The sequence below is a fragment of the Podarcis bocagei genome (assembly GCF_964188305.1).
Source record: "Podarcis bocagei genome assembly, chromosome: 13".
Lineage (NCBI taxonomy): Eukaryota > Metazoa > Chordata > Lepidosauria > Squamata > Lacertidae > Podarcis > Podarcis bocagei.
Genome location: NC_138138.1, coordinates 29,507,386 through 29,532,280, shown reverse-complemented (window position 1 = coordinate 29,532,280; position 24,895 = coordinate 29,507,386). Strand labels below are relative to the sequence as shown.

General features: G+C 43.7%; 1 protein-coding gene across 3 annotated transcripts in view; it reads right to left on the bottom strand.

The window, feature by feature from the left end:
* The window catches only part of TRIM28 (tripartite motif containing 28), a 32,893-nt gene that overhangs the window by 7,326 nt on the left and 672 nt on the right, over window positions 1-24,895 (bottom strand). The window contains exons 2-13 of one of the 3 annotated variants that reach the window (XM_081165298.1): window positions 8,643-8,755; window positions 8,349-8,481; window positions 7,458-7,593; window positions 6,578-6,694; window positions 6,262-6,376; window positions 5,676-5,822; window positions 4,142-4,256; window positions 2,868-2,998; window positions 2,409-2,546; window positions 2,116-2,146; window positions 1,715-1,757; window positions 620-728 (exon numbers count right to left, since the gene is read on the bottom strand). In XM_081165298.1, coding sequence (XP_081021424.1) covers window positions 620-728; window positions 1,715-1,757; window positions 2,116-2,146; window positions 2,409-2,546; window positions 2,868-2,998; window positions 4,142-4,256; window positions 5,676-5,822; window positions 6,262-6,376; window positions 6,578-6,694; window positions 7,458-7,593; window positions 8,349-8,481; window positions 8,643-8,755 — 1,328 coding nt within the window. Of the gene's footprint in view, window positions 1-505; window positions 729-1,714; window positions 1,758-2,115; window positions 2,147-2,408; window positions 2,547-2,867; window positions 2,999-4,141; window positions 4,257-5,675; window positions 5,823-6,261; window positions 6,377-6,577; window positions 6,695-7,457; window positions 7,594-8,348; window positions 8,482-8,642; window positions 8,756-24,895 lie in introns of all 3 variants that reach the window. The other 2 variants (XM_081165297.1, XM_081165299.1) reach the window with 2 other exon arrangements.

Genomic DNA, 24,895 nt, shown 5'->3' with positions numbered 1-24,895 from the left:
CCGGGACAGGCCAGTTAAACCTGTCCCCCTATTATCCAGCCTCCCCACTGCCTAGATGACAAAGGGTCAGAAGACTGCACTATTTTCTGGACACTGATGATATTCTAGGAGCTCCTTACGTCTTTCAGCTTTAACGCAGACTGAAGATGCCCAAGTAGATTTCCTTGTCATACTAGCTGGAGGGAGAGGTTGAATACAGATCGGTCAATCTGCAGCAGGCATCCCTGCTTCACTGGTCAAATTCATCCAGGCACACTTGGGCACTGCATCCTTGGGCACTGCAGCAGCATGCTCTGGCCCACACTTTCAGCAGTGGTGGGCGGGACGGACTTACTTTGCTTGACTGTGTACAAAACTTGGAACTCTTTATGGACTGAACAGGAGGCGGCGGTGGTGGTTTTTAAAGTGGGTGGTATTCACAGGTGAGCAGGATCGCTACATGAGCAGGATAGCAATACTCACCACCCACCCAGATCTATGCTAACTCCAAAGGGGCAACGCTGACCTTCACTGCTGCCGGCAGCCCTGCTAAATGGGCGGCGGCAGCTGCCGCAGCTTGCTGAACCCCACGTTCGATCACAATGAGATTGAAGTCTTCAGTGGAAGAACCAGGAAACACCTTGAAGACAGGTGGATGGTTGTCCGATGTCAGGTCCACATCCAGCCGCTCCAGACTGACACGGGGCACCTTGCGCACGGTGCCGCCCTCTCCATCTTGGCCACGGGACCTGAAGCATAGTAGGAAACTCATGTTAGGAACTTCAGGCCTGGCCTTCATGTATACACAGTAAAGTCTAGGAAATCTAAGGTCCTAGGCCCTCTTGCCTTAGATTTAAAGTTGAAAATCGTGTATGTTAAACCTCAAAAATTACAAAGGTCTAGCTGAAGTCTGCAATACCTGGTGGGAAAAGAAAGTCTCCCACTGATACCACCCTTTCAACACACCTATTCAATGACACTCCTGCAAGAGTACAACCCCATTCAGCTGTTGTAGTGTTATCTAGGATGAAACTGGTTTTATATGCTTAATGAGTAGACAGCAGCCTTCTATCTAGTCCAGCTCAAGGCAAAATACACTTCCTAATGATTAGACCTGAGATCCCAGAACATGGCAACTCTCAAGCTTTCCATCTGCATGGAAATTTGATTGGAATGTGTCACATGGATGGGCAAAATAAAATTCTCGTTTCCACCAAGAATTCCAGTCCAGCAACACAACCAGTTTTAATACCTATTACCTCTTGCAGTCAAGGATGCTTGCTGGCTCAGTTTTAGATCCACAACAAAAGGTTATTCAGGTCTTATTCTGAAGAACTCCTAAGGTTATACTTTCATGCAGGAATAATTCTTGTTCCAGGCATTTTGCGACTGGGGGGGGTGGTGGAAAGAGTTACCCAGCAACTACATGATGCTGCCCTTCAATAACCATCTCATACATTTACTGTCAAGAGGCAGTAAATAGAGTATCTCTATATTTTAGGTAAGTTACCACTCCACTTTTTCACAGTAGCCTACAAATCTACAAATCCATGGCCAAGATCTTTTTCCTTCGGAGCAGGCAGATTCTTAGCACTCAACAATGCACCAGATTCTGAAATGGCACATGTGTGTGGGAATAGAGAAAACGGAGTGTAGTTTGGAAGTCAACTACTGCAGAATGGGGGCCAAGCGCCCCAGGAAGACATGGCAGCATATAAAAAAAGAATGCACTTACCTCTTCATTCCAGAAACATTGGCTTCACCAGAGTATGATCCTTCTGTTGTAGTGAGGGGAAACAAGTGTCAGAAGACAGTCACCCCAAATTGGATTCCATCAGCCCTCCTTGGCCCAAATGCAGAACAAATCTGTCATAATCCATGGGACTGCCCCATGCCCTCACCCCCCACCCTGATGCTTCTTCTAAATCTTAGAAGTGGAAGGACCCCTTAACGCAGAGATCAGAAACCTGTGGCTCTCCAGAAGCTATTAAAACCACAACCTCGATTATCCCAGGCAACGGAACAAAGCTCATGGAGGTTGCAAAATCTGGATGGCCACAGGCTCCTCAGCCTGCCCTTAAAGCTTTTACCTGCCCTCCCACTGAACACCCCTTCAGCTCCCTTCACGCTGCTTACCTACGCCAAAGCCGTCACCCATGTCCATTGGCTGCAAAAGAACAGAGCAAAAAGTCAAGGGAGAGACCCAACACAAGGCTTAAGCTGCTTTCTCACCACTTTCCGTCAAGATACATTACTTGTTACAGGTCCTGCGCAAGACAGTGGCCCTCGACTGCAGGCTTACAACTGAAAGGCACACCTTGGGGGAAATCAGCACCCACAAAGACACATTCCATCTCCTGTAAGCAGTGCCAGGAAAGGTGCCCTCCTCCATTCTAGAGACCCTTTCTTCCTCATCCTTCCCTGCTCACCTGTCCAGCAGAAGAGGCACTAGCATCATTGATATAGCAGTCGGGGATTGCCTGCCGCTGGCTGTTGGAAGGCAGCACAGGCTGAAGCAGAGCTCCCTTATTCAATATGCTTGTCTGCAGAGACATCTGCTGGACACCCTACACGGAAAGGTGGACCAGGAAGCCTGTTACTGCACGTTAAGCCAATGGATATGGAGCATTTCATGGACCATCGACCACTATGGGGGCCCCGGCAGGCTAGCCCAAGGCATGCAGCAACGTACTATCTACTTGTAGAAGGCACACGACTGATGACGCATGGTGTGTTGTTACTGTGACAGCTTCATGCATAAAATGCACCTCCCCACCACTGAGACAGGCACTCCCAGGATGCAGGTGGACCAACCAGCCAAGGGTTGCTGGATCTACAGAGACAGGCAATCACGGGGAGAAAGAACTGGTACAAAGGAGAGCCGGTACCTGAGAAGGAGGAACAGAGCCCTGCCTGACTGCCACTCCTCCAGATGTAGCAGAGGTAGCATTGGCCCGCTGTTGGGGAGTCTGGGCATTAGGGGTCGCCAGCAAGCCACTCCGCTCCGAGACTATCTGACCTAAGGGAGGAATGGTGGGGTAGAAAAGGTAGGTTATGTCTCTCAAGGGCTGGCATTTGTTACACTTGTCTCAATGCAAGAATGTAAAAATTGTCACAATGACGTAGGGCCGGAACGATGATGCAGGCAAGCAAAGCATCCAGGCACAGAGGCCGGGAAGCTGGCACAGAACAGCTCAAGAGAGCCACATCCAGAAGCTGTTACCCCTGGGCAGGTTGGTAGGCAGCACTGTACATTAGATCACATAAACCTTACCACCTATTGAATGCCAAAGAGGCACTTAAGAATTTTCTGTTCTCTGTCTGTCTGACAGACAGAGACACATTTCATTAGTAGATTTTTATCTTGAAAACACAGATATCTGCAAGACGTTTGGGACAGCACTGTGCTTTGTATGGTTTCCCCACCTTCCTTTGTGGCCTTCTTGCACATCACCCAGCATTACTATTGTACCATCAGTGTGAAGGAAGTCTATGGAGTAGCTAAAGAGAAGGACAGACAACAGAAGCAAGTCCCAGTTCAGAGAAGCCATGCACAAAAAGGTTGCTGACTGACTACACCTAAGAGTTTGGGGTCTCAGAAATCTGGTTCCCTGGAAGCAGGGGGGGAATTAACCAGTGTGTTACTTTCTGTTCCAATCAAGTCACTCCCTTGAAATGGGAAAGAAGTTTAGTATTTATTTTAGTTACTTGATGGTATACTGCTTACCATAAATAAAATCCAAGACTCTGTTTTAAAATGTAAAATAGAGATCTAAAATTATTTCAAACCGAAGTTATTATCATAGATTCCACTGTGCGAATAGGACAGCAGGATCCCATGCTAATGCCTCCATCCCTTCTCTTAAAAGCATGAATTACTTGAATGGAAAGCACTGTTCTTTAAAAATTGTAACAAATAACGCCCGTTTTTCATGTTCTTAATTGCTTTTACAGGAGAAGGTTTTGGAACGTTATACTGCAGGGTAATAAACGTAGCTCACTCCAGATGTTCTGAGCTACAACTGCTGGGTGCAACACCTGGGGGGTCACCATGTTGCTCTGCTCTGCTGTATTTTATTGATTTCATGGGGAGGTATATGTCCGAAAAGGTGGGCTACAATATTATTAATAAATGAAATAATTCCAGTAGTCCGGTTCTCACCAAATGTCTCTGCACTCTTGGTCCAAGCATTTAAGTCCCACTGGAATTTCATGTCTCCATGGGGCTCCACGGGATCGACAATCATTTTGAGAGCCCTGTGCAGCTGGAAGTAAATCTGAAGCAGAAGTGGGTGAGAGAGAGAGAGAAGAAAGCTTAATTGTACCAAAGGGAAACCATTAAAAGCTCATTCACTACTATCAATATAGTGCAATCTAGCTGGTCAGTCACCATCCTTCTGCACTGCCTTTGGATACCCAGAATGGATACCCATATGGAGTGGCAAGGAGGGCAGAGGTTTTAATGCAAACAGCAGAGAACCATGGCAGGTTTATTAAGGAATACAGTTAATGGGTCAATTCCATTAGTGAGGAAAGAGCTCCTTGTGATAAGACTTCCTTATCAGTGTTACTCAGCAGCTTAGGTACCTAACGTTATGTATAAAAGGGCTCAAATTACAGCATGGGTTGTGTTGTGTACAGCTTGCAGACTTAACATAAAGAATAAGGAAAACATAAGTTTAAAGAAGACTGGAAAACATTTAAAGAAGTTTAAAGAAGACTGGAAAACCGCTGGAAGCATTAAGATAAATTCAACAGGGTAAACAAGTTTTGATGGCTGCAGTAATGGAATACAGTAATGCAGTAATGGTATGGTTCTGCGGCCAATTGGAAGCCACACTGGATGTTCGGCTTTTGAAAACCATTCAAAAACCGGAACAATCACTTCCGGTTTTCGAAATTCGGGAGCCAAAATATTCGAGTTCAAAGGCGTTCGGCTTCCAAGGTTCCACTGTATACCATTTTTAACTACAAAATGTATCATCTTTTACTATGCTAGGGGAAATGGGGAACTTTGGAAATACTGTATTTTTCGCCCCATAGGACGCACTTTTCCCCCTCCAAAAATGAAGGGGAAATGTGTGTGCGTCCTATGGGGTGAATGCAGGCTTTCGCTGAAGCCTGGAGAGCGAGAGGGGTCAGTGCGCAACAACCCCTCTCGCTCTCCAGGCTTCAGGAAGCTATCCGCAAGCCTTGGGAGCCCACGGGAGTTCCCGCCGGGCTCCCAAGTCTTGCAGATAGCAGCCTGTTCTGGGGGCTGGGGTCGGGGGAAGCTCTGGCTTCCCCCACCCCAGCCCCGCACCTGGGGGGGAATATTCCCCCCCAAAAAAAAAACCTGGGTGCGCCCTATGGGCCGGTGCACCCTATGGGGCGAAAAATACGGTAACTTAGAAGGGGCTATTTTAAAGCTCTAACAGGCCGTATTCCACACTTTGTTTTTCTGCATCTTTTGAGATTTTAAATCTCTGCTGGGGTTCTCTCACCAAAGAGTACTTGTCCCAAACCTGGATCTAGGCACCCAGAGAATTCTGTTTTTGTAATACATCTTTTCCTTTAACCAAAATGCAAAAATCGATAGGTAGATTAACCTCAAACATGAAGCAAATATCAAACATTTGAGAAGTGCCAAGTAACAGCTTGAAAGCTCTCAACATGTCCTGCATGGGCATGTGGGAAAAGAGCACCAGAGCTCTCACCAGCTTCTTCGAAAGCAGCAAGGCAGTGTTGTTGTCACTTTCCAGGGCCCAATTGGCAAAGCGTAGGATATGCTCCTGGTGGCGCTGGAGCTTTGTCATGGCCCAATGTTGTCTCTCCAGTTTCTCCTGCTGCCCTTCGGTGACTTTCTGTAAAGGGGAAGGAAAAAAGGGAACACTTGATTCATTATCATCATAGCCACTACTAGCTTTACCTAGTCTTACTATACCCAATACTGGCAGTGACATAGTCAAAGTTAAGCTTTGGCTGCCACATGTGAGGAAACTGTGGCTAAGGCCTTTACTGTGCATATTTGCAGGGATGGTGACCTGTGCAATAAGGCCACCCCCACAAGAGCAGTTCTTCCCAGAGTCAGATTTTGTTCTGCTTTTTTAAAAGCATGGTTGGTCCTCCTTGATTAGATAAAGAATGACTGAACGCTAATAAGTGAAGATTACTTTGATTGGTGGCATTCAAGTTTTCTTTATGCAATTTGCTTCCCTACCCCAAACTCTCCCATTTTTCCTCCAAACCACCGCGCCATGCCATGCCCATTCGCAACCAGAAGCGGTCATTTCAGTCTCTCACCTGCGCATCATTAACCAGCACCTTGCCCCGCTTATTGAGCTCCTTCATGATTTGCAGGATGGCCATCTTCACATCCACCTGCACTCGCTTCTGCACATCTGCCACCTGCCGGATCCTGTGGATTTAAAGCAGGTGGTAGCATAAGGCTGTGGTCCCCAGAGAGCCAATACGTTCTGTACAATTCTGCTACTAGTGCTTTTTCTCCCATAATCCTTTGAAAAGCCTGTGACCCAAAACCACATGACGACCCTGAAAGCTTAATGGATGCCAACTGTGGTCATCCAAGAATTAGGTCTTCTGCAAACGAGGCACTTACGAGGTTCGCACTTCCTTAGTTGACTTCTGGAGGTTGGCATGCTTATCTCCCAGGCGCTTCACCAACGAGGCCAGCATCTTGCGTTGGTTCTTGACTGCATCCTCCAAGAACTGGTACCTGCGGAGAAAGGTACAGCCTTCATTTGGTGACAGTACTGGGATTCTAAAAGCTATTATGAAAGGTGTGCCTCGCATTTTCTCTAGCAATTTTTTAAATTATTATTTAAAAGGATTTATAGAAAAGAGAAACATTCAGCTGTTTTATTACTGCTTTAGAATTGTTGTTTGTTTTTACAGTAATCCTTCTGTGCTCCCTACGGGAGGAAAGGCAGGGTATAGTAGTGGTGAAACAACATACTGAGATTCTTGCATAGCACAGGGTTGGACTGGATGACCCTCTACAATTATACGTTTCTATATTCTGATTAACCATCAAAACCTATTGCATCTTAAAATCTCAGGCTGGAAGGGGGTCAACACCTATATGGCACTGGCTTTCCCCACTTATTGTCAAGACCAATTTAGCAGAAGCAGGGGGAGGAAAAGGGTGAAGAAATAAGCCTAACTCAAGACAGGAGCAGCCGATTTTTCTTGATGGAACTTCCACATGTGGGCATGGATGGCATTCTTACAGCCAAGACAGCCTTCCCTAACCTGGTGCCCTTCAGAGGTTTCTGAGCTACCAACTCCTCATCAGCCCCAGGTAGTGCACCAAACAGACATGGCTTATTTGAGTGGCAGTCCAAAACATCTGCAGGACACTGGGTTGGAGAAGGGTGGCGTCGGCTGATGAACTCCACAGTTCATCTCAGGCAGCAGCAGCAGAAGGCATCATTCTAGATTGACAGGTATGTTTCTACATAGCCAGCAGGAATGCTTACTGGTGATCCTTGTGCACATTCAGCTGGCAGTCCCGGCAGGTGAGGGTGTCGCAAGTGTCGCAGAACAGCACCAGGGGCTCATGCTTGTGGACGGAGCAGTACACTGTCTTCTCTCTCTCCTGGGATTTGGAAGAGCCTAGCAAGAAGCAGAGGACAGCCTGTTTATGCTTGCAAGGCACACACCTCAACAGATGCAGGATGATGTGGGTGGGAGAAAGAAAACCATGGCATTTGCGCCCACCATGCCAGGGCCAGCAGCACTAGTTTCAGACAAGCAATGTTTCTCTCAACTCCCTTGGACATTGTCAGGGACCGTGCTGAGGAGGGCCGCACGGAGGAGGAATAGTGGGAGCCTCCCCCTGCTCCTGATCAGGATCCTGAATCTTCCCAGGAACAGTAAGACAGTATAGATTTGGAACAGTGGTTTGCAGAGGAACATAGTTCAGAAGGGAGAAGCTGGGAAATACTGGACGGGGAACAGCTAGGAGAAGAAAAACTGGGAGAGAGAGGGTTAACAGATTAACTGTCTCTGGAAAGCGTCCCTCTGCTCAGGCCAAGAACAATAAGAGCTCAGAAGGTGGCAGAACAGAAAGCACAGAGGGTATGAGCTCAGGTTACAAGATGCAGTAGTGACATGGGTGACTAGGGAGTCATGGGGTGGAACTTTTAAATGGAAGCACCCCATTCATAGGAAATGGATTATTTGTTCTCTCGCTGTGATCATTAAAAGTTTCTAACTGGTAAGAAGACTCCTTTTCCTTTTTTCTGCTTCTCTGCTGCCAAGGAAGGGAGGAAGCCGATTCCCTGAAGCCTGACAGACGTTTCCACCAAACACCCATGACAGTGAACCTTTGCAGCCCAGAAGACCTTCTCCTTATGCTGCCAACTTACCTGTGGACCGGACAGTGTGTTCCTTAGTGTACTTCACTCTCTGGTGAGCCTCCACGCAAGTCTCGCACAGGGGCTCTTGGCACTCCACACAGTAGCTGGTGGCTGGGGCATTGTCTTCACAGCTGGTGCAGCACTGATGGGAAAAGGCACATGGTTAATTATCCATTAAGAACAACAGAGTCTTTTTCCTCCAACCACCCCAATCGGAGAGGCAGAAATAGCCAAGGAACATCCAAAGACCGAGCAAAGAAACACTGGAATGAGATACTTTTTTGGGGGGGGTGACCCCATTACCTGGTTAGCTTCTCTGGCATCCCCAAAAGACTCTGTTGCACCATCCCGCAGGAAGTAGTTCTCCACTATGTCTTTTAGGTAACACTGGTGCTTGCACACTGGGCAGTCAACCACTGCAAAGAGAAGCACAACGCAAACATCAGGCACGACCCACAGGAACACACTTATCTGTATTTTCTGGAAACAATTTAAGACATTTTTTGTTTCATTTCAACAGCATTTTCCAGCTAGATAAAAAAGTCTCTGCCTTGGAGATTCTACGTTTTGTATTGCTTATAAGCCTACCTGCGGGGGTGGGGGGGTTTGTACTGCTTATCATGATTTTTACATTTTTTTAAACAAAAGGATATATGCTTGTAAACTGCCTTGTAGAAATAAAAATGGAAGACCCACAAAAGCACATTGCAGAACCAGTCTCCTCTACGTTGTCTAGCCTGTTAGCCATATTTGTGCAGCCATTTCAGGATAAGGTGGGTTTGCAGATAAGAGAGAAGCAATGATGAGACGCACGTCAATGCTTCTGAACTGTTCTCCCATTACTCATCTGCCTTGCCAGGTCAGCAGCCATCACTGCAACCTGAAAAGTGGGGGAGGGGTGCTCACTTGCGCACGTGCTCTCTCACTCACACACCCCTCCCCAAATCCCCTGCTGCCTTGATTTCCCTCTATATCAGAAAGATATAACCAAATATACCTGTTTTACAAATGGTTACAGAGGATGAAATGGAAGAGCCACACCAGCAGCTCACATGTAAAGATTAGGTCAACTGCTTTCATTTCAGCTGGTCATATTAACGACTCAGAAACTTTAAAAACTGGTGCCCCTCTATCCTACTTTCCTTTTGATCTCATGCTTTTAGACTAACATCGTAGGCAGGGACTGCCATGTTTTGTGTACAGCACTGACCACAATATACAAATTATAAGCAACCAGTTATTAGTACAACAAGCAAGTCAAGTCTTTCATTCATTTCCCCTGTGCGTGTATTTCACACATGCGTGTGTGCAAGGATCCATCTAACCCAAGATTCCAAAGCTGCCCATTTCACAATCCACGTTTCCCCCACAACATATAACCAACTACAGTCGTACCTCGGGTTACAAATTCTGCTAATCTGGAAGTAGTACCTCGGGTTACAAACTTTGCACCAGGATGAGAACGGAAATCGCGCACTGGCAGCGTGGCGGTAGCAGGAGGCCCCATTAGCGATAGCGTGCCTCAGGTTAAGAACGGTTTCGGTGTAAGAACAGACCTCCAGAATGAATTAAGTTTGTAACCCAAGGTACCACTATACACCAGTTTGCACTTATTTTTAATAAATGTGAAACATATTTGCGTAGATTTTTGTTATTTCCAGAGCAGTTCACACCACAATTCCAACATTAAAGCAAAATTTTTAGAATCAATAAATACTTGTATATTTACCACATCTTATTTCACCATCCAAGTATTCACAATGTTGTCATCTTTACAAAACCAAGTAACAGCCAGAATCACAACAATTGGCAGCTAAGCCACACTATTTCATACTGAGATACACTATTATTATTATTATTATTATTATTATTATTATTATTATTATTATTCCCCGCCTTTTTCCTCCCTGACAGACTGAAAGCAGTTTACAGATAAAAAGAACCACTAAAAACATTGGAAGACAGTAATTAAAAAAACAATAAAATATTGATAGAATTTAAACTACACTCTATAAAATCTGCTTAAAGCATACAAATAATTACAATAAAAACAGCACAGCACCAGCCCTTTGATTAAAAGCTGTCAATTCCTGAAAGCCTGTTAGAACAAGAAAGTCTAGCAACTAATATGCAAGCAAGTATATTAAGGAAAAAATGTTTTGGCTAGTTCTGACCATACACCTCAGTACTCTCCAAGCACAATCACAGACAAGATCGTCAGTAAGCACGGCCTTTGTTTTATACTAGCAGATATTACTAGAAAACAATTCTCTTTTAAGGGAAAGCTACTGTACAAACCTTTGTTCTGCAAAGCTTAGCATTAACATGAGATACAACTATGGGCAATAGCCACCAGTTTAAATGAGACCTCCAAAAAGATTCTAGAAACATACAATAGGCCAACTTCCCAGAGTTATCTGGCCGATGCAAACAGTGGGCAACTCAGGTTGCTTGGAGGGGGCAGAGGCGCCAAGCAAAAGTATGGCAATAATGAAGGGGAGCACTCCCTCAAGGAGCCCTATATACTTTTGAGGATAAATATATAGCTTTCTCCTGCAAGTTATCAGCTGTAATTTCTCAGGGCGTCTTTGAAGCATCTGATTCCAAGAATGAATTCAGTTCTGCAGAGAAATGATGCTTGCAGACTATTGTTTACCACTCAACCCACGTTCTCTTGCCACCCCGCTGAAGGCTGCCCTCCTCGGTTCAGGAGGCAGGCCAGAGAACAGAAGTCGCCATGGCCTTATAAAGTAGCCAGTTGCCAAGTACATTCTCCAATTGGCACGGGTCATGGGTTAGACAGCATTTTTGTTAGAAGGGGGGAGAACCTCAGTTAGCTATGTTTTTATGGATTTAGGGGGGCAGCTCCCACACACACACCCCTTGGCCACACCCATGGCACAGGTCCAATTGTGAACATGTGGCGATCTCTCGATGCCAGGTTGGCTGGCCTCTCCAGCTTTCTTAAGCAAGTACAGTGGTGCCTCGCAAGACGAAATTAATTCGTTCCGCGAGTTTTGCCGTCTAGCGAATTTTTCGTCTTGCGAAGCACGGTTTAAACGGCTTAACAAAGTCGCAAGACGTTTTCGTCTTGCGAAGCAAGCCCATAGGGAAATTTGTCTTGCGAGGCAAATCGCGGACGAAAAAACCTTTCGTCTAGCGAGTTTTTTGTCTTGCGAGGCATTCGTCTTGCGAGGTACCACTGTATGCAGAAGAGCTTATTCACTGCATTTATATCCCACCTTTTTCTTCACTGAGTATATGGTTCACCCACCCACCCTTCTCAGTTAATCCCTACAACGACCCAGTGAGGTAAGTTAAGAGATTGTGACCTGTCCAGGGTCACCCAGTGAGCTATATGACTGAGTGGAGATTTGAACCCTGATCTCCCAGGTCTGAGTTTGACACTCTAACCACTACACTGGCTTCCTGGAGTAATTCTGCTATGGGGCAGCTATATACATTAAGATGGTAAATAAATATGGGGAAAGCAATATTTTCTTTGAAGCTTGAATTCATTTCATTCTAGATTGCTTCATTTGATGTTTTAATGTGTTATAAACAGCTTTGAGATTTTATTTCATTTAAAATATAAAGTGGTACTGAAATGAAATGAATAATAATATATAATAAAAGGTAAAGTTAAAGGCACCCCTGCCCATTAATTCCAGTCGTGGACGGCTCTGGGGTTGCGGCATTCATCTCGCTTTACTGGCCGAGGGAGCCAGCATTTGTCCGCAGACAGCTTCCAGGTCATGTGGCCAGCATGACTAAGCTGCTTCTGGCGAACCAGAATAAGCGCACAGAAACGCCGTTTACCTTCCCGCCAGAGCGGTACCTATATATCTACTTGCACTTTGACGTGATTTTGAACTGATTGGCAGGAGCTGGGAACAAGCAGCGGGAGCTCACCCCGTCGCAGGGATTCGAACCGCCAACCTTCTGATCAGCAAGCCCTAGGCTCTGTGGTTTAGACCACAGTGCCACCCACATCGCAATAATACATAATAGATTTCACCAAAAAAATTCACCAAAAAAAATGTGCCTAGGCATTCTGTGGTGACAACTGTACCCTAGGGTTTAAAGTGCCATTTTGTGATTAGCTTACATACCTGAGTTTCTAACACTTGAGTGCCACCCACCAAGAGGAAACAAAAGGAAGCCTAATTTATCAATTTTATTGCTGCAAACCAAAAGATCAGCAGCAGGAGCATTTGTGCAATCACCATATGAACAGGGGAGGAAGCATTCATGAGGCTACAGAGCTGAGCTGGGGTGAGGAAACGTGGAGGGGAAAGGGAGAGAAAAACTAAAGGCAAAGCTTCTGAGATGGAGAAGGGCACCAATCCCTAGTAGAGATGGACCAAAAGCAGCCCTAAATGTGCTATGTTGAAAATGATCCTAGCCACCATGGCAACACAAAACTTGAAATGAAGGTATAATCCAGGAGTGCCCTTGGGTAGTAAATCTCACAGCACAATCCTGCCTACGCCTACTCAAAAGTAGGCCTCTCTGCACTGGCCTGTTTTGTGATCCACACCGAGATGCTCCCAGGACTACAGCCTAAAGTGGAAAAGGTCAGGCTCCTTCGCTACCATCACAAGGCCTACCGACTACCACTGTTAAACGTCTGTTTTAATTTAGTGCTCCAACCCATCCTGAATCTTCAGGGTTAAATACATAATTTATAGCATTCTATAACCCACTCTTCAGCCAGAGTGGGTTTCCAGAGTGATTGACAAACAAAACAACAAGGCAACAGTCCCTGCCCTCAGGCTTACAATCTCAGAAAAAGAACACAAAGCACGGGGGGGGGGGGGGTATTACAGTTGTATCTTGGAAGTTGAACTGAGTCCGTTCCAAAAGTCTGTTCGACTTCCAAAACCAAAGCACGGCTTCTGATTGGTTGCAGGAGCTTCAATCAGAAGGTGTGGATGCCCCATCGGACGTTCGGCTTCCAAAAATTGCTCGCAAACTGAACACTCACTTCCAGGTTTGCAACGTCCGGGAGCCAAAACGTTCGAGAACTAAGTTGTTCAAAAACCAAGGTACAACTGTACTGGGAAGGGAAGAGGACAACAAGCAAGGCCAGGCTACAAATTCTTAAATGTTTACAAGGTCCTTTTAACAACCAGCTTTAATGAAAGCATGCTGTTCAAAGCTTTAAAAACAGGCTTTAAATCTAACCTTTCTAAAAGTAGCTGTAACACAGCCTTGAGACGAACTTACAGGATTGTATCTAAAACCCACTCAGCCCAGACCTAAGCTTGCTATTTCTACTCATTTCAATAAGCTTCCTCAGAGCATGACTTATACTGGATACAGTGGGCCATCTGGGGCCTAGCTGGAATCTGCTGGCTGGTCACTTCCCATCACAGCAGCCAGGGCCACAAAGCCCCAGAAGATGCCATTGGCCACCAGGGTAGACTGTCCTCCTGGTCTTCCTAACAGGGTAGTTGGGTTCAAAAGCCTCAAGGGGACAAATGATGGTACATGGCAGCTGATGGATATAGTAAGCAGAGATGGATCTTTCCATTTCAATTATTTTTTAAAAAATGCAAGTCTGTACTCTCAATGAATTTTGTTTCACCATTATTTCTAAAGGCTAGACTACAGGACCAAAAAACAGCGCTTTGAAACAATGGCCCTGGGCCAAGCATGACATCATTCTTCCACTGAGATAACAAGAAGGCTGTATTTACATTGAGCTTCAATTCTGCTTTCTGAATATGTGGAACACAGGAAGTATTCCTGAGCTGAGCGAATCTTACACATTTATTTTATATTCTTAGAAGTCGGCAATAGGAAAGTTAGTTCAGGCTCTTAAGCAATAAGGACTAATTTACTGAAATGTAGACAAAGCAGCCCTCTATTTTAGCTTGAGGGCAAGCCCAAAAAAGAGAGAGAAAAGAGCAGAAAATGCACAAAGGGACAACAGCAGGACTATAATTCTGTGTGGTGCTACCATGTGTTCAAATAGCACGTAAGTCAATTAGCTAGTGCAGGACAAAAAAAATATTTTGTTCAAATGGTATGTGCAACACCACCACAACCACCCCAGAAAAATAAGCTATTTAAGAAGGCATGTGCTAAAATACAATTTTAGCCCACCAATGGTATATTACCCCCTTTTCCCTGTCTTGTACACAAAGCCCTGCCAAATAAGAAGGTTGGTACTTCTGTTTTGCTATGGCTGGTTATAACCATCCATATACCACAAACTGAAAAAGAACCAAATAAATTCTCTGAAGCACAAGTTGTTCACACATTTATAAAGACACAGGGTTTTGTCAAATTGCCCTCTCTAATTGAGTAGAAGGGGTTTGGTTTGGTTTGGTTTTGACTTTTGCTAGAAGGAAACAACTCTTGTAGGCTGCTTTTCAATTTAACTGGTTCTGTGTTTTGCTAGTGAAGACCATTCCAAAGTCTTTTGTCCACATCATTTACTCCAGCTGAATGGGAGCCCTGGCTAAAGATATCCTCATCTTCAGCTAAATTCCCCCATCTTGTCTTCATTTGCTTTACAAAGCAAGGCGTCAGCAATTCTTAATGGAAAGCCCTTATCTCCTTTCTCTCCACTTTTCAGGAAACTCATGGGGTTGAGATGGGAGTCATCAATCTTCACACACTTAAAGGAACACAAAGTTGCCCTTAAACTACAGGGAGAAAGAATGGCTGGGTGATAAGGAAACCCCCCTACATGAAAACCTTGGCATTTCCTTTAGGAACAGAGAAAGCTCAGGGAACAAAGGCACATTTCACAAGAGTCTTGTTTCATTTTTGAAGAGAGTTCTGCATAACTTGTTACCCAACAAGATGTTGCAGAACTACAACATCATCTCTGGACCACCACCACTAAACATTCTCCTAATGCTAACTGGAGCCAATGGACAACTGCAACTCACAGTAAACCTCGGCAAATAGGGATGGAGTTGTAGTCATATAACATCTGGAAGGCCCAAAGTTCCGCACTCCGTTCCTAAAAGCATTTTCCTTGGGGGATAGCTGTGCCATACTGTTGCAGCAAAATGAAAGAACCACCTTTTGGCAGCTTAAAGATTAATGAACTAATAGTGGCACAAGCATTCATGGATTACAGTCCATTTCACCATGTGCCCGAAACATCCTGCTTTATACATACAATTTGAAAGTGTTTTCTGAGTTTCTGCATTTAATGCCCTCTAAACTCACCAGTTACAATTCCACTCCAAACCATATGTATATACCAGAAACTATGGATAACGCTCCATGTGTCTGATGAAGTCTACTGATATCCATGAAAACTTAATGTTATAATAAACTATTCTTAAGGCATAAAGTGTCACAAGAACTTTGTTGATCTTAAAGCACTTAAGATATTAAAATATTTTACAAATATTTCCATTTCTCTAGTATGAAGTGTAAATAGAAAGTTAAATGTTGACTTGGTGATCTTGTGCAGTCCTGAACATTTAGGGTTCTTTTACTACAAACCCCAAAAGCATGTTCTACTGCGCCTGAAATATGGAGAATGAGGCAGAAGAGAAACTGTATCATTTCAGGTTGTAGGTGAGGGATATGGCTTTTGAATGTTGCCTCGTGCAAATAAAACAAAACAAAACACCAAAAGCCTGCAAATATAAAAATTAGACTCCAATTTCTAGCCCAGCCTTCCCCCTCATGCACTTGTTTCCTGTTTTCATGGAACTATCACACTAGGGAACATTCAGAAATGTTTACAAACTGCAGCTGACCAGTACTTTACAAAATGTCACAAAACTACAGAATGCTAGAGTTGTCTGGAACTCTTCATTCGGCAAGATATTACACAAAGCAGGAGCTGGGAAGAAACAAGTGAAATATATACCTTGTGCAAATTAATTGAAACAAACAATGAATTTAGTAGGATTTACATCCGGGGAATTCCATGGCCAATCAAGCACCTGTATTTGCTACTCTGCCGTGAATTTCTTCACCACTTTCGATGTGTGACAGGAGGCTAGGTCCAATGTGGCAACCATGAAGCTTCTCTCCCTGTGAGCTTCGAACATGCGGACTTCGCTGACCCTGTACAAAGAAATGGCTTTCGCCGGTGAAGAGGACTTTTCTCCACTGGTCTTTCATCCATTCCTTGTACTTTTTTGCCCGTTTATACCACTTTTCTTTCATTTTTTTGGTTAAAAGCTGTTTATTGACTGGTCTTCTGGCTTTTTGTTTGAGCACAATAAGGCGTCTGTGAATTGTAGAGAAACTGATTTTAATTCCTTTCTCCTTCAAATCCATATTCAATGCATCACTCGTCTTGTGGGGACCCTTTTTGCTTTGTCTAAGCAAGTAAGCATCATCTCTAGGAGTTGTTTTCTTCTTACGACCACACTTTCCTTTACGTTTAGGAGAAACCGATCCGGTTTCCTGCTTCAACTTGATGACACGGCTGACAGTTGCTAAACTCACACCAACTACTGAAGCAATCTCTCGATACGTCTTAGCTGTGTGTTCGTGCAGAGTTACAATCTTCATACGTTTCCTAGGTGTCACATCCATCTCGAACAGCGGTTGAATCACATCTGGTCAGGTTTCTAAAAGCTGAAATACTGTAGCTGCTGACGTAATGATTGCATCATATACTACAGTGGTTGGACAGAATTCTACAGTCTGATGCAATACAGTAGCTGCTGACATAACGATTGCATTATTAAAACTGACTTTCCGTGTTTGTTTTGAGTACAGGATTACGAGTAAAATAGAAAACATGCTTTATTTCAATTAATTTGCACAAGGGTATAAGGTAGAAAAATTAAACAGCCTATTGTAGCCATGGGGTCAGCTTGTAGGCTCATTTCCAAGATGAAGATTGCAGGATAAGCAAATCCCTCCCAGGTGTTAAGGGTATCAGGTTACCCACCAAGGATTCTGGGATGAAGAGGCAATGGCTGCTCCCCATTTCTGAGAAATGAAAGCCAAGCTTGTAAACTATCTGTCCTAGACGTTTTAAGGTACCTTTTTAAAAGCTTCACTTAAATTACATTTTTATCCCATCTTACTCCAAGAAGCTCGTGCTATTGTACGTGTGTGTCAACCCCTCATTTTATTCTCACAACCACCCTGAGACGCAGGTTAGGAAGAGAGAATATCCATCTCAAGGTCCCTCAATCATCTTCATAGGCAGGTAGAGAGATTTGAGCCCAAGTCTTCCCACTCCAGTGCTGCAATCATCCTACCACATTGGCAGAAATGCAGAAATAATAATTAGCTGGGAAGACAAAACCGTTTAGAACTAAAATCATAGTATGATGGGGGGGGGATTAGGAATCCGTTTGCCTGGGGTCACCAAAGGAAAGCCAGATGCAGGCTTTAAATGAAGCTAGACCTTATTGTGATGAGCGCACATGATGACAGTCTCCGACTGCTCATTGTATGAGAAGACAGCATTCTTAAGCATTTCTGTATGTACTACTATTAGCCAATCATATGACTACAACAAGATTACAGCAATCACAACGCACTGAGGCAAACTGAAGCCAATCAGGAATTTTCAAAGTCCTTCACATCCATTCTTATTAATTAAAAGTTAATTAACGTCTCATTCATTAACTTAACTCCTCTGCAACAGATTCCATTCTTCTGAGATTAGCAGTCATTCGACCCTGCTGATTACTTGCATTCCTCCAGCTCACCTTTCTTGACCTTGGGTCCCCATCTTAACTACAACTCCCCATCATCCTTGACCACTGGTCCTGCTGGCTAGGAATGGTGGGAGCTGTAGTCCAACAACATCTAGGGACTAGTTCAGAAAATCTACTAGTTCATCAGAATTCTGATTACTACATAGTTACTATCTATAAGCATACTTCTCCTGAAAGTAGTTAGCTAACATTCATGCACATACGCTAAGCTACAAAATAGATTCAAGGCAAGGAAAATTAGGTTTTCTCCTTCAACTAAGCCCGGACCCTATAACAATAAATTGTGGAGGCAGGAGAGAGACCGGGAGAGTGGAAGTGGAAGGTACCTCCTAGTCCAGACTTTTCTTAAGAAACTCTTACCTCCTAGAGCTAGGATGGGAAACTTATGCCCCTCCAAATTTTGTAGGATCTCAATTCCCTTCAGCCCCAAACAGTAGGACCAATGAGAGATGAGTCAAACAACATATGGAGGGTTACAGGTTCCCCGTTCCTGGCCTGGAGGATGAAGAGGCAAGCACCCAGCATCTGGGCCAAAGGCAGGCAAAAAAGGGATTCTGTGATGACATTTTAAAGACCACTCTAACCTTGGTTTTCATATACAATGGTACCACGGGTTAAGAACTTAATTTGTTCTGGAGATCTGTTCTTAACCTGAAACTGTTCTTAACCTGAAGCACCACTTTAGCTAATGGGGCCTTCCGCCGCTGCCGCCACACGATTTCTGTTCTCATCCTGAAGCAAAGTTCTTAACCCGAGGTACTATTTCTGGGTTAGCGGAACCCGAGGCACCACTGTATAGACTCATTTGTTGCAGCTTTAGCTTCAAACTGGGGACAGGGGGAGGCACAAATTGAGTTGAGTCCCCCCCTATTTTGAACTAAGACACCTCTGAATTCAGGTCAATTCAAAATGTAGCTGTTTCTCCAATAGCTGCCTGGCCTTCCCAGCCAATTTCCCCACAAACCTGTTCCAGAGGAATGAGAAACCTACAGGAAGAGTGTTAACCAGAAGGGTAAAAATCTTACTAGTGTGGGAATGATGCTCCCAACTACACTCAGAAACATCATTTCCCAATGGGGAAGATCAGATTTGAAAGTTCTCTGGCTCCATTTCCCCAAATAACCAATTTTTCAATAGCTCCCAAAGCAAGCTGAAAGGGTTTCAGTCACAGCTGATTCAAATACAAGCCAAAAAGCATTTAGGTAATGAAGCACACAGCTGTTAACATGAGCATGGTATTTAGGAGCAAACAGTAACGTTATGCTCCCATACATCTGAACTATTTGAATCCTGGATAGATACAAAATTAAGAATTCTCCATCTTTAAAAGAACTACCAATTCTATAGTAAACAGAGCAGTACTAATATACTCTCCCTTCCTCAATCAGAAAACAGTGCCACATACAAGTTTTAACAACACACAACATAAACAGGCCCCTATTTAGAGAAAGCACTGTTCTTTACTCTCATAAACAAAGCCGAAAATTGCTGCTCATCTTCTTTTGGATAAGCAGCAGGAAACTGCTAACATTCTAGCTTTTGGAGTAACTGTTTTAGTCTCTTGTAGCAAAAAGAAAACTAAGGACTTGTAGTACTTGAAAGACTATCAAATTTATTATGTCAAAAGCTTTCAGGGACTAGATGTATGCAATGCTTTCCCAGTTTGCCAGGTTTGTAAACAAATGTGGAGAGAGAAAACATTAGCATAGAGATCACAAATGTATAAAGACCAGAGGTAAACCAGTTAAAATGCTAACTTTTGCTAACGTTTCCCCACCATTTCCCACCAATTGCAATTCAATAGCTGGTTTCTTTTGGCGGGGGGGGGGGGACTATGTGGGAGAGAAGAAAAGAGGTCTAGCTCCCAGACTGCTGCAGATTATCAGAGGGAGTAACTGGTGGTTTCTGCTTTCACAATTCAAGGTCAACTTGGCAAACATTCTACTCAAGAATTAAATTCAGTTCCATCTTCACTGAAGCTGCACTGGTGGCAGAAGGATCATATCAAAGGCAAATCAAACCCTTCCTTTTGTGAATCAGTAAAAGACAGAAATCAATTAACTCCCCCCACTCTTCATTTAGATCAGCTGCATTTCAAGTCAAGAAAAAGAAGAGCACTCTGTTCTGAAATTTCACGACAACTGGATTAAATACTGGATATATATTGGGACCAAAATTTAAACGACACTGGCGGGTCTGGAATAACTCTAACAGTAAAAGGCTACTATGTAAAAGAGATAAAATACGTGACTATAGAGTCTATTCGATACTTACCAAAGGAGTGGAAGGAAGTCCAAGGCTCAGCAGAGCCTAAAACAAATGTACTTATGATTCATGGAATGGATATATTATGTGTAACTTAAGTATTGGACCTTGTATAGGTTTATATGTATATATGTATAAATATCAATAAAAAATTATCATGCAAAAAAGAAGAGCACTCAAGGTAAAATAATTTTCAATTGCCTAGTTTCCTAGGAGTATCCAGCTGCTGCTTTGAAGGTCTGCCTCCTCCCAAAAAAGTATATGAGGTATTAAAGCTGTCAGGAAAGGACTCTGGGGCGGAAGGTGGGTCCCACTCCCAAATGCATCTGAGCTAGCTTACCACATTTTAGAGTGAATGAAGTAATACACTTGACTAATGAGCGAAGGACCCCTTAAGACCATTAAGCCCAGCATCAAAATTACTGCACCACTGTTTATGGTTTAGGGGGATTTGAATTCTTCCTTTTCTACTCCAAGATGTGCCCTCAAGGAATGCAATCCTAAAGTTGCTTATGTGTATTTGCACGCACAACAGGGAGGGCCACCGCTAAGAAAGCTTGTCTGGCTGCCACTGTGCACCAGTGATAGGATGGCAGAATAAAAATGCACAAGAGTAATAAATCTTTGTTTGCTGAGAGTTTGAGGACAGAAACCTCTAGATGTTTCTTTTCCTTGACCAAAGCATCCTGAAAGATCTCACCTCTCACTCTGGTTTCTCTTGTTTGCCAGAGGGATCTAAGAAAGAAGCAAAGCAAGCTATCCAAAGTGTTCTGTGAGTAAGAGAAGTCTTTGCATTTTTCCTCCAGAACTATCAGAGGACTTGGAAGAAAGGCTGAGATTTCTCAGAGGGAGGTTTGTTTACTTAAGGGGGTATGCTTCCCTTGCGTAAGCAGACAAGGCTCCAGCCCACTCCTGCATTCTCACCAGAGGACATCTGGGCAAAGGAATCCTCTCACTCCTGTTCTATTTTGGAGAAGACGAAAAAACAAAGCAGATAGCTTCCATTATTTGTCTTATTCCAGCATCAGAATAAGATGTACATACTCACATAATAAGGCCGATCAAAACTTTGGGTAAACTTTGGATAAACAGAGGGTTACTCTAAGGGCTAGGCAAAATCATAACTAAAAGCAGTTTGAAATCAAATAAATAGCTTAAACGCCACTTGGCACATACCGTATTTTTTGCTCTATAAGACTCACTTTTTCCCTCCTAAAAAGTAAGGGGAAATGTGTGCGCATCTTATGGAGCGAATGCAGGCTGCGCAGCTACACTGCTTTCACTGAGCACTGATCCCTCTTGCTGTTCTGGCTTCTGAGACTCAGAATATTTTTTTTTCTTGTTTTCCTCCTCCAAAAACTAGGTGCGTCTTGTGGTCTGGTGCGTATTATAGAGCAAAAAATACAGTACTTAAAAGTATGCTTAGGCCAGACCATTAAATAAAGAGCTGACGCAAAAAATAAGAGGTTTTTAGCATCACAGTCTGACAAATGTCTAAGAAAAAAGAAGAACCAAGGAGAGGGAGAGACATTGTTTTCTTTTCAAAGAAATGAATAGGGCAGAAGTTACCACCACAGGAAGACTTGATTTAAGAAAACTTTCAGAAAAGGCACTCTCATATCTGAACAGATTTATTGGGCAGAGCTTTCAGCAAATGAAGAAAAGACGAAGAACTGAACCCATACGTGAACCTGGATTTGGGCCAAGACACTATCGGAAATCACCTGTCCTAAAAGTTCATTACATATAAAAACCAGTAACTTTGCATATATTGCTTATTCTTTTGTATGTAGTAATCATAACTTAATAAACTAACATTATCTTAATTTGCTTGTTCAGCTGGCAGGTGGAACTCCTGTGGAATCAAGAAACACACATCTTCACAAGCAGTAGGATCCCTGAAGAAAGGTACTGGGGCACATTTTAGGCTTATTTCACCACAAATTCCTACATCATCTTGTCCACATCACAAGGCAATTCAAAGAAACCCTGATCTCTTCCAGAAGTCCCCCTCTTCATGCCAGAAGAAGTGGGAGTAGGTAGGAGTAGAATGCATAGGCTGCCTGATAGACCAAGCAGCTGAGTGCAAAAGCACTTCGCCTGCAAAAAAGCCCTCCAAAACCGCCATTATGAAGCAGAGGTTCTCCTGTTAATTAGTGTTTAATTGGACTAAAGTACAGGCACGTGCTACAAGAAGTGAGATCACAAACTCTGGAACGGAAACAACTGCAAGGACTTTAAGATTTGAATTCGATATAAAACTTCATTTGGTGCAAAAGACTGTGTGGGGGGAGGGGAGCCTATGGTTTCTTTATTTAAAGTTTTCTTCTCTACATTTATGATTTGGCAACCTTCCTCTGAATGTTTAGTTCAAATTATATTTGTACAAGTGAGGACTGAAGATATGGAATATAACATTAAACTGAACTTTGTGAGTTAATAAAAGGGGGGAAAGCTCTATTTTGCAAAAGGTTTATGATGGAAAATTAGAGCTGGCCCTTCCCCTTTATTATTTAGTGAGTGAACTAAATAACGCTAAGAGGACTTGGAATTTAACTGGAAGCATAAATGCTCATTTATCTTCAGTTGAAAGGAAGGATGAAAAATGAAAGAAATCCGCGAACTTGCCAAGGAACTGATAAGATTCATTACTGAGTCATCTGCAGTTCGACAGACCACTCTTCTTCCCAGGCTGAGAGGGGAAATGGAGAAAACAGGTTATTTATTGGGACACAGTGATTTTTGCAGCTGTTAAAAGTGGCAAAATGACGAGCAAGGGAGAAATTTCTGGAACAATGGGATATCAGCTTCTCCCAAGGCATGATGGATAACAGCAACAACTGGGGGAAAGAAAAACACATTTGAACAATTGGTATTAATAATTGTATTTATAAATTGGTATTGTTATAATGAGGCTATTGTTGAATTGTACTTGGAAACTAATAAAAGTATTTTAAAAAGAATTTACAGGAAACAAAAAATATTAACAAACCAAGCAGCTAACCATAAACACTTGGCTATGTTGATGTTACAGAATGAGGTTGGATGGAGGGAAACAAAATGTTCCCCATCCCAAGAAGTTCAAGGCCAGAGACAAGCCTTTAAAGAAACCTTTGCTCCACTAGCCCAAGATGTAGTCCAAAACATCTGTCCAATGCCAGAGAAAAAAATTATTTCTATTTTTTTTTAAAAAAAAATATATGCCACTTTTCTGGAACTAGGAGGCCTAAAGCAGATTATAACATTAAAAAAAGCCAACAACCATAGCACTATTGTAAAACAGTGCCCCTCCCAGCCTAATTCAGGCAAATGACCAGGAAGGATACCCCAGTCAGTGGTATGAATAGGTCCAGGAAAACTAACAGCAGGCACCCCTTCTCCTCCCAGGTGACTGAGGCTGTTTCCAATCCAATATCCAGGCCTGAAACTGAAAGGATCAAAATAATCAACTTAATTTAAGGCTGCTTGGAACTGAGAAGCCATGACCAATACCTGGACACCTTCATTTAGTGCTAGAGTGAAATGACCTAAATATACTTGGGGTATGCAGATTCTATCAAGAACTGGGAATATAAGCATGGGTCAAGAAAAAACACATATCTTAGCTTGGCATATAACTTCGGTTTACTTTCACTAATGTGGAAGAAACAATTATCACATGAATTACGTTCTAGAACAATGACCATACAGTACTGGCTCGACAGTGTTGAGCAGCAAGCTTTTGGAGTGCAAAAACTCTTCTTAGGGAAATCAACAGCAAGCATGCTGCCTTTTTGATTAACCCATTTAGAGATGTTTCTGAACCCATTGTAGTGTACTCCTCCTATGCATGCTTTCCCATATGTTCTCTCACCAACTTTGACTGAAGTCTCATATGCTTTCTTTTTTTGGTGGGCGTACCCTATTCAACTCAGGGAATTAAATTCCGCTCCACAGAACGTTCCCCCTTGTAACGAGGCGCCTTAAGTACTGTATGCATAAAACAAAAAGTTACGCTTCCAACATCTGTTACAATTCCCTTCCTCTCCCTCCCACAAATCCTTGATAAGGAGGCAGAAATTCCTTGTGGGAATGCTCAACGCAACCAGGGCGGGCCTGGAAAAGGCGGGAATGGCGAGGAGGGGAGATAAGGACCCGTCGCTTCCCCCACCTCATAAAAAAGGCAGACCAGCAGCTGCACTTCTCGCGATACGCGTCGCTGCCCCCCTCGTCGGAATGCACGTGGCCACGCCTCCCTCGCTGCACCTCCGCCGCCGCCATACACGCATCCTCCTCCTCCTCCACAACGTCCCTTCCTCCACTCCCCCTCGCTTCCTCCTGCTCACGACCCCCACCCCAAAATATGCTCTTGAGCGGGGAACGTGTACAAAACAAGGCATTCCTCTCATGCACCTTTTTCTCTCACGCCTCCTCCTCCATTTTTACTCCCATTTATACCAGCACGCCTGACCCCCCCCCGCGCACTCTCCCAAGGCCACTTCTTGCAATATATATATATTTAAATCGAGCTAGCGAGCACGAGGATTAAACAAGGTCGTTCCCTCCCACACCATAGCGGGGGGCCCCCCGATAAAGGGAGAAAGGGGATGGGATAAGAAGCCAACGTCTTTTGCACCCGCCTCCCAT